Here is a 9,853-nt window from a genome sequence, read left to right as displayed (position 1 = left end):
CCTGCTGAAAAAATAATTAACTTCCCAGTAGTTCTATAGCATTATACAGCATCACAAACACAGATGGGAACAGAACACAGAAGCAATTCTTTTATTTCTGTTAATACAACAGAATTTCTCGTGAAATTATCAGTTGCATGCTACACACTAATTTAGAGCTGTGTGTTGTATCAAAGCTATCATATGTCAGTGTAAAGTATCCATGTGAAATTTAGTTCTGTAATATAATCCTTTCCTTGCCTGGTATACAAATACTCTCCTGTCTATCGCATCTTTATTGGCCCTTCCTGAGGGGGACAGAAGGAAAAGGGTGAGGAATTTAAAATCCTACAGCCTTTCCCATGAGAAATCACAAAAAAAGCCCCACACAAAACTTGGAATTTTAAGTAGAGGAATTCAATTTTATCTTCACACCTGTCAGGATATGTTTGTATTTTTATTATAAATCAGTATAAGTGGAAAAAAATCTGCAAGCCCTTCAAACTCTCCAAATTCTCAGATCAGGAGTACAGCTGAAGGCTGAAATTTGCTTGAGTGTGTTGTATCCAGACACCCAGTGGCAGCTCTAATGCTTTTAGCTGGTAGGTGTTGCCATAGAGAAGCTTGTAGTAGAGCTGCGTGTGCGTGCACGTGTCTGTATAGTGCAGTGGAGGTGTAAGAGACCCGTACAGCACCAATGAACAGTGGTTCGGTCTGTTCTGGTCATGTAAAGACAGGGATGTTTAGTTGTTTTGTTTTGCAAAACAGAACAAGTGGCTGCTATAATGTCTTAATGTTCTGGTGGGGTAGACTCCACTATCCTGGGGGCAAGAGCCGTTCACCCCTGTAGATACCCAGTAAGGGCTTGTTTTCCTATCACAATCCTAATTTAAGACTCCTGTCCTTCAAACACTTGGGCTTGTGCTTATGTATTCCATAACTCTGGAGCAAACCTGTAATTTATTCAGTGCTTTTTTGGTGTTGAGGACAATGAGACCCATTCTGCTTGAAACCTTCAGGAACTGCTGTAATACAAATGTTAAATAATAATGAGCAATACTGTTGAAATCAAAGGAAATAGTCACATATTCAAATGAAAATGTGAATTACCATCAGAGGCTATTGTTCTTGTGTGTGAATTAAAACTATTACAGCTGTTATTTTGTCTCCCATTCTGATTGCAGAGGTGGATAAAAAATCCAGGGTTTGACTAAATAATCTTATTTTTTGAGAAGGAAAATTAAATGTAAGAATGATTCTGTTATGCAAATTCAAATAGGGTAGGATTGTGAAAATAGCTAAAATGTAGCTGGTTTGAGTGGCAGAGTTTGCGTGAAAGCTACACGAATATAACACTTCAGTTATAACCTGACTTTTTACTACTTCTTTTCTCTAGATTGCTTCGTTGTAGCAAAATACATGTTAAAATCATGGAGATTTGATTGTTCTGACTAGAAACAAAAAATGTTGTGTTTACAGGAAAAACCTTTTTAACAGCATATGATAACTTTATGGTTGTTCTGTTTGTAGACAGTTGATGTTTCAGATCAAGTTGTTTGGCAGAGAAACATGTTTGTTCTGGGTCCCAGTAAATAGTGAAATACTGCTACTGCTACACTAATCCATATTAAGCTGCATTTCTTTATATTATGTTATGGAGTGATAGAGCATTGCTTCTGCCTTCTTTATTTTCTTTTTTTCCCCCCCCTTTTTTTTTTTCTTTTTTTTTTTTTCTTTGCTGTACTTCAGCACTCTTCCTCTGTTGCTTACATTCAGATCCAGGACTGTCATGAACATGCTGCAGCCTCCAGTGAGAAATCTGAAAGGGTGAATTAGAAGCTTCAATTAAATCTAAAATCTCTGGGTAATTATGGCAGGTAATTTGCTAGTAAATATTTGCAATTATTTGAGTAGGTACTGATTTCATTGGATATGTTGGATATCACTGTGTTTCAGTTGAGTATTTAGTTTCTCACCATGATTATTTCAGCCACTAGAAAAATGCTCTTAGGTGGCTAAAAAGTCTTTGTGCAAAGTATTGTATCTTGTGATAGACTTACCTTGATCGACTCCATGTATAATCAGAGTTTTCTACCACTTAAAGATACTTAAGTTGTCCCAGCTTCCTTTCCAGAATCTTTATTTCTTATAATGCAGCTGGCCTAATACACATTTAATTCAGCTTTCATTTAGCTACTGTCTTTCCACATGCATTTGCTGATGCATTTAAACCACCTCCACACCGGACGTGTATTTTCAACAATTATTTCAAAGTGTTATTTGCTTGTCCTGCTGTAGTGACTGGGAATCTGAGCCATAGGTAGCATCTCCACTCTGCTGGTCTTGCATAGGAAAAGAAGAAAAAAGCAGTCTGTATGGAAGGTGTACCTGCAGTTTTTCCTCTCCTTACACAGATACAGCTTCTCTTTCAAAGCTGACATATTGGTTGTTCTTTTGTGGCAGAAAGGTAGACGGTACTTTTTTTGAGATAGGTAGGCATGCAATCGTAATTAAGTCCTTTATATGAATTGCAACATGACGGCAAATTTGTTTACTCAAGCTTAATAGTATGAAGTGCATGAGGATGCGTGTGCAGGTGCAGACAACCATAATTAAGTCCAAAATGGCAAATTTGAGAAATGTGTAATTGGAACTTGTTATACGCTTTAGTTTATCTAAATTCATATCTCAAAAATAGTTTCATTTCTTGAACAAAACTGATGTGCATCCAGTCTGCTTCAGACCTAAGAGATATTACTTGGATCTGTTATACTGTCCAAGTAGTTTTCTGTTCTAGCTAGGCATTTCTTGCTTTATAAATTTAATTTCCTAAAATTAATTTTTATCACTGTTTCTCATCAGATCATAAATGAAGATTTTAATTCCAGGGCTGAATCATTGTTCTTATGCATTATTCCTTCAAGTTGATGGAGCAGAGATTAATAAATGCAATAAATATTGTTTGAACCCAAGGGAGCCATTGAGTCAAGGTATCGTCTGCAAAATGTAGAACATGGCACAGCGCACTGAAATCAGGTTTCGTACTGTGCAAAACATTGAAAGTCCTTACAGTGCAGATGGAAAATTTTAGTTACAGGCATTATTTTGTATAAAAGATTACCTTTTCTGTTCTCTGACTACCCAGCATCAATCTTGAATTTAAAAAAAAAAAAAATCAGTAAGTCCTTATATATGCTTGTGTAAAAGTGTAGTGGGTGCTCCTTGTCATAGCATCACTCAAGCTATGAAGTTATGGCAGTTTTGTTCAAACTGAGAATACCTACTTCCTTATGCTTTCTGTGCTATATGTAGAAATGCTGTAAGATACGTTATACACTAAATACTTTGTCCTCCAACTACAGCCTACTTCAGTTTGCATTTAATTTTCGTGTCGTCTTTACAACGATCAGGAACGCCAGAAGGTGCTATACTTATTTAATGCAGAGATTTGTACTGATTCCATCTGCTGGTAGAGTTTACCCAGAGCCCCCAACAGGAAGGTTTGCTATATTCCAGGCATTTTTCCCTCTTGATTTTCTTACCCCCTCCCCGCTTCCAGCCTATACACAAACTGTGCATGCTTTTCAGATCAAGTAAGTGAGAGGTTGGGTGACAAATTAGACTGGAAGCATCTGTTTCTATGCTTCTATGTTGGAAACATGCTTCTATGTTGGAAATGCTGAGACAAAAATATACTGTATAGAAAGTGAATTAGTGTATTTATCTGTTATAAGTTCATTTTGGAGATGATGGTTCACTAGCCGAGTTGTCCCTGAAATTGGGATACTACTGAAAATAAATTTTACATTTTATGGTAGACTAAGAAAAACTAATAACACAGGTGTACTGTAGAGGACATAAAAAAGCTTTGAAAATACATGAGAAATCTGTATTTTAGTAACTGAACATACTGAATAGGGTTTTTTAACTGGGTCTGATTTTTTTTTTTTAATGTTAGGACTCTTGAAGATTGGGACTTTTCTGTTTGAATATAGGTTTAGGAACTTGTGTTAGCAAATATTTGCCCTTACAATCAAGCATACCAGAATCTAACTTTCAAACTCCCAGGATTTAGGATTTTAACATTTATTTACTTACTTATTTCTTTTAGTCTTTTAAAATATTTCAGTATCTGGTATCTTATAGTTTATCAAGCTATTGATTTAATAAGATACTGCTCTCCAAATTTATGTTTTCTTATGTGCTCTCTTTAAAGAATTCTGTTTCATAAATATTGTACTTAGTTGTTTGCATTGGGAAATTAAAAGCAGGTTTCTCCAGGTAGTTACTTAAAAAAAGAAAAAGATTAAGAATAATAATCGTTTTTTTTATGTCAGTAGTACTGTAAGATTTCTCGTACAGCCTAAACTTCACAGCTAGCACCTACAGTTTCAGATGCTGAGGAGCTTTTTCATCATAAAGTGTCCATGTTGCATTTGGATTGTTGCAGTCCTCTTAGTCAGTAAAATCCTGACACTTTTCAGACTAGGATTTTGAAGAAATTTTGTATGGCCAACTTTAATGAAGTTAAATATACGCATAAAAAATTGCTGGACTGAGACCACAATGAGGTCCTGTTTCTTATGTCTTAAGAGAGTAATTGCAGAGAAAGGAGAAGATTATTATGTATTACATCAGCTTTCCCTTGAGTAGAAAACCAAAGGTTCATTTTGATAACTTTTGTGGTATTAAGTAGATTATGCTTTATAAGCACTGAGGTTTTATACCTAATTCCTGAAGCCACAAGTAGTCTTAAAAGATGTCTAATAATAATTTGAATTGAAAATACATTTATTAGCACACATAAAAGGCAAAAGGTCATGCTGATACAGTATGTGGTGTGCTTTTTCAGCTGTCCTATACTGCTGCTGCAAAACAGAGAGTATTAGTGCTCAGCAGACTTTCAGTATATCAAAAAAAGCTGAAAAGCATCCTTAATCTAATAGTTCTCACAGTATTGCATCTTCCCTGATTGGCAAGATGTGATGTGTGGCATTTGGTAGCACAGCATTAAATATTTTGAATAATCTATATGAACATATCAAACATATGGGCTTGTATTCCACATTGTGCTATGGATCATGTCTTTCTCCTTATGAACACTCTGGCTTTTAAAAGAGACACTAGTTACATGTTCAGTTAAGATAAATGCTGACATTTTTTCTTGCTAAATATCCCCAAGGACAGTATGCAGGAAAACTACAACTCAGACTTCACAGTTGGTTTTTTTTTCGTGATTTTTTTTCCTCTTCTTTTCAGGAATTGGAGATATGAGATAGACCCAAATACCAATCTATTGTATAAAGGCCTTGTGCAGACTTGCAGTTGTAGAAATTAGTAATTACATTTAGTAGTACTCTTTTTTTTTTTTTTTTTTTTTCCCCCTTTGTGGCCCACCATATCTGACAGAGTATTTATATTACCCAGAACTAACATTCTTTGCTCACTTGGACTATCAGTCTACACAGCTTCGGCTGTTCTTTCACCAGTGCTATGATACACTGAATTGGAAAGGAATTCTGATCTCAGCTGCATCATTGTAAAATACAGCTTTATATTTGACACTTTTCCACTGACAACATTTGGATTTCTGTGGATTTTCACGACTGTAACTGAGATCAGAATTCAGTCTCAAGTCTCACTAAGTTTTTCAAAGCCCTACAACATCTCTTCCTTAAATACCTTTGTGTTGTAACAATTCTTGCTGGCAAAAGATGTAGGTAATCTCATGCTTGGTTTTCAGTTAGAAGTTCCTTTTTGCATGGTCCCGTGATTTTCTTCACAGTTCTCCTCTTTAGCCTGAAGTTGTAAATCCGTGCTCTCAGTCACTCACAGCTAAAGCAAATAAAGGATTTGAGGACCTAGTGCAGGACAAAGGTGTTTTATCCAGCACTGGATAAACCTTCCACACTCCTTCTGCCACTGCTCCCATCCTCCTCCACTGCTGCTTAATTGTGGAGGCCCATAAACTCTTTACCCACCTGCTGTTTTGACTAGACAGTTGTGCATGGCATGGGACACCTGGCATGGGTAGCACAGTGCCTTGCTCAGGCTTCCACTAGGCACAAGCTAAAAGACGCAGTGTAGTGTCCTGCAAGGATCCCAAACCAAGAGGCAGCCTCAGCCTCACTCTAGTTCTGACTGGCTTTTTGCAAAATACCGTACTTCATAGGGAGGTATCTTGGCAGTAGCTGCTCCTTGCTTTTTATATCATAGCTTACCTTTTGTCATGCTTACCTAAGGAGTGGAAGCCACAGGAGCAATTTCACACACAGGAAGGTGTCCAGGCGGGTCTTGAATGTCTCCAGAGAAGGAGACTCCACAACCTCCCTGGGCAGCCTGTTCCAGTGCTCTGTCGCCATCACCGTAAAGAAGTTTCTTCTCAAGTTTAAGCGGAACCTCCTGTGTTCCAGCTTACACCCATTGCCCCTTGTCCTACCGTTGGACATCACTGAGAAGAGCCTGGCTCCATCCTCCTGACATTCACCCTTTAAATATTTATAAACATTAATTAGGTCACCCCTCAGTCTCCTAATTATGGTAGTTTCTTCATTATGAACATATCAGGCCTGTGAAATGTGCAACCCTATTATATTACTTATGCAGAGCTGATCTGATCAGTGGAAAAAAGTTGGCATATATCCAGCAACCCAAGAGTTCCACAATTTGTGTGAGAAGGTCACTGAATGAATTTGTGATGCAGATCTTTTGCTGTTTTTCTACCTGGTTGGACGTCTTATATACTTCAAGCGAGTTTGGAAAAATAAGATTAGAAATATGATAACTTTTAACGTTTCAGATTCTGTTATGAGGTGTCTATTTGTCCTTACTGCACAGGGAGCACGGGCACTTGCTGCAATGTTCTGGATTCACTTCTGAAGATCAGGAGCGTACTAGTTTGTCAGATGTTGTTTGATTGAGTCTGGGTATTCTGAACACAATCAGTTTACTCTCTGAGTTAGGCAAGTAAAGGAAAAGAAATGTATTTAATTTGCATTCAGTGGATTTTTTTCCACTGTGAAGGTTTTTTGGGGGTAAATGTTTTATTATACCTGTGAAAGAGTTATAGGAAAATCATCATGTTTTGTGGTTTGATTGTTTTTCATTTCCTAGAAATTTAGAAGAAAACTAAATTTTGTATACAAATTTTGTTATGAACAAATTCATTTTGTTAGTATACTATTAGGGTAATGTACAAAGCTGTCATAAAAATGAGGGATCCTGAGTATAAAATGCCTACATCAACTTTCTGTCCTGATACTTGATAATGAAAATACCAATATTGTTGTCAAATATATGCAGCTTGTGTAACAGACAGTGTCTTGTATAAATTTAACAGGTGGTAGAAGAATAATTTGAAAACCTGACACCCTTTTAAAATCAAATTGTTTTCTCGTAAGAAAGGGGGCCTTGATATTTTTCTTATAGCAATAAAGAGTTGCACATCAACTTTAAAGTTTATCAGTGTAATTTGTCTCTTGCTATAGGTACATGGAAACATCTCTGCCTCTGTGCCTGTATATTATGTAGTAAACTTTTACTTACAGAATCATAGAATGGTTTGGGTTGGAAGGGACCTTAAAGATCATCTAGGGCCACCCCCCCTGCCATGAGTAGGAACACCTTCCACTACATCAGGTTGCTCAAAGCCTCATCCAACCTGGCCTTGAACACTTCCAGGGAGAGAGCACTTCCAAATTTATTGGCCATGCTTTAAATTGGTATTTCTGTAAAGACAAATATGAGTATGTTTTCCAATTATTATCTTCTCAGTATATATTTAGTACTAATATCCATCTTATAAACAAGGGTTAGAAAACAAAATTTCCTCACTGAATATATTAGAAAAATAATAACATAGAAGATACTAAGAGACATATTTTAGCACGTATCAGCCTGCCATATCTTAATTTCAGTGGGATTAATGTTACAATAGAGTTCTGTATAAATTTTAATGGAGTCTGTCTGGTTGTCTCATTTCCCTGGAAGTTGTATTAGTTTGCTCTTTCATGAAGCTGGGGTAGAAATATGGAGAAAAAAAAAATCACTGCATAAAAAATTGTCCCTTTGTTTGAAGGTTCAAGCTCAAGTGCGACATGCCAAACTCAACTTTGACAAACTGAAGACTGATGTCTGTCAAAAAGTGGATCTCTTGGGAGCAAGCAGATGCAACCTCCTTTCTCATGTGTTAACAACATATCAGGTATCCAAAGAAAATGTTGACCTTCAAAAGAAAGATTTTCCATTAATATACGTTTTTCAAGAGGTTACCATGGCAATATTCAACTGTAAGAATATATAACTAGTATTGGAGGGGAAATGTGAAATTTGCACTGAAAGCAGATTGGTGTTAAAGCTAACATTGCATTGAAATTTTATCCTACCTTACAGACAACACTTCTTCATTTTTGGGAAAAAACTTCACACACAATGGCAGCCATCCATGAAAGTTTCAAAGGTTATCAGCCGTATGAATTTACTATGTTAAAGGTAAGGAATATGTCGATGCTTTTGTTTGCCCAGTGATAACAATTAAGAGATCCTAAAAGGAAATAGAAACCACACATTCATATTTTGTCTGTATATTATCTGACAATTTTATCCCAGTCGTGTCTTTTCACTGAAGTACAGGTTTTCTGTTTAATGTACTGCTGACTAGTAGGATCAAAAACTGCATGTAGAGTCAGTGACTAAGGAATTATTTCATAGAAAGACATTATTCAGGGTTGCACTTGAGTATGTGTTTAAGTGCTAACTGGGATTGTGTTTGATTATTCCTAAAGAATCATGAAATCCAGCAGAATTAGGGATTATGTTGCTCTCCAAAATCCTGTAAGTGAATTAGTACTATTTTGCCTTTGCATGTGTTTTTAAAAACTCACACTCTTTAAGAACACCTTATTGGACTGAGTACGAGTACATGAATACTCAGAGTTCCCACACGTGTACCCAGACTTTTTAACCCTTAACTGCTCTGGAAAATACTGTTTTGTTTGACTAGTGGTATTTACTGATCCTTTGTAATCTTTGAGTATGGAATATGTGCAATATCTGGCTGAAATCTGAGTTCAGAGTTTTGCCAGGTATCTAAAAATAAGCACTCAGTACTGTGTATTCTCCTGATCATGCCTGCCCCTGCATAAGAAGTTGCTTTGCTCTTTGCAGTTCAAGGTTCAATAGAGGAATGAGAAAACACTGAAAAAATCTGTTAACTTTCCAGTTATCCCCATAGACATCTTTGTACTGTAGTTATTTTGTGCAACTTAATGACTGCATGATTGGCTGATGCTATTTGCATGGGAGGAAAATAACATTTGTCTGAAGGAAGTCTGACAGAAAGGTTACTACCAGGAGGAAAGTGAAGAATGAACAGCTTGCAGCAAAGCCACTCTTTGCTTGGAGAGACAACCCAGTTTGAAAACAAGTCATAGCCTCAGTCTATGAAATGCTTGTGCATATGACATGCAGAAGTAGAAGTTGGGCTGTCCATAAAATGGTATGTAGCCTGTGGCTACCCCAGCGCTCCTGGAGAAAAAGCACCTGAAGGTATAAGGTTTAATTCACCCCAGACTACCAAACTTGTCTGTACATGACTATGCTATACTTAAAGTTGTTTTCTAGAATGTGAGTTGGGAGGTAGCATTTCTGAACTTTGAAGTGCATAAAGAGCTTGTGGAGACTGTTAGTCCTGCAGCTTGAAACTTCACAACAAATAAACAAAAAATTTCAAGCTCAATCTCTCCTGACCAGAGGATAAAAATAAATTGTTTCATCTTACCCAGCCTCTGAAGAGTACTGTCTTGCAGAAGTCCTCATTTGCTATGAAGTTACCAGCTCTAAGCTTCTTTCTTGCATAGTCCACATCATGGAAGAT

General features: G+C 36.8%; 1 protein-coding gene across 1 annotated transcript in view; it reads left to right on the top strand.

The window, feature by feature from the left end:
* The first annotated feature begins 7,933 nt into the window (after positions 1-7,933).
* Positions 7,934-9,853, top strand: part of LOC104529172 (islet cell autoantigen 1) — a 25,215-nt gene continuing 23,295 nt past the window's right edge. Inside the window, exons 1-2 of the mRNA XM_029086351.1 lie at positions 7,934-8,182; positions 8,371-8,469. Of these exons, the coding sequence (XP_028942184.1) occupies positions 7,934-8,182; positions 8,371-8,469 (348 nt within the window). The remainder of the gene's footprint in view (positions 8,183-8,370; positions 8,470-9,853) is intronic.

This window comes from Antrostomus carolinensis, unplaced genomic scaffold (genome assembly GCF_000700745.2).
Source record: "Antrostomus carolinensis isolate BGI_N321 unplaced genomic scaffold, ASM70074v2 scaffold8600, whole genome shotgun sequence".
Lineage (NCBI taxonomy): Eukaryota > Metazoa > Chordata > Aves > Caprimulgiformes > Caprimulgidae > Antrostomus > Antrostomus carolinensis.
Note: the sequence above shows the minus strand (reverse complement) of the source record. Positions and strands in the feature narration are given on the sequence as shown.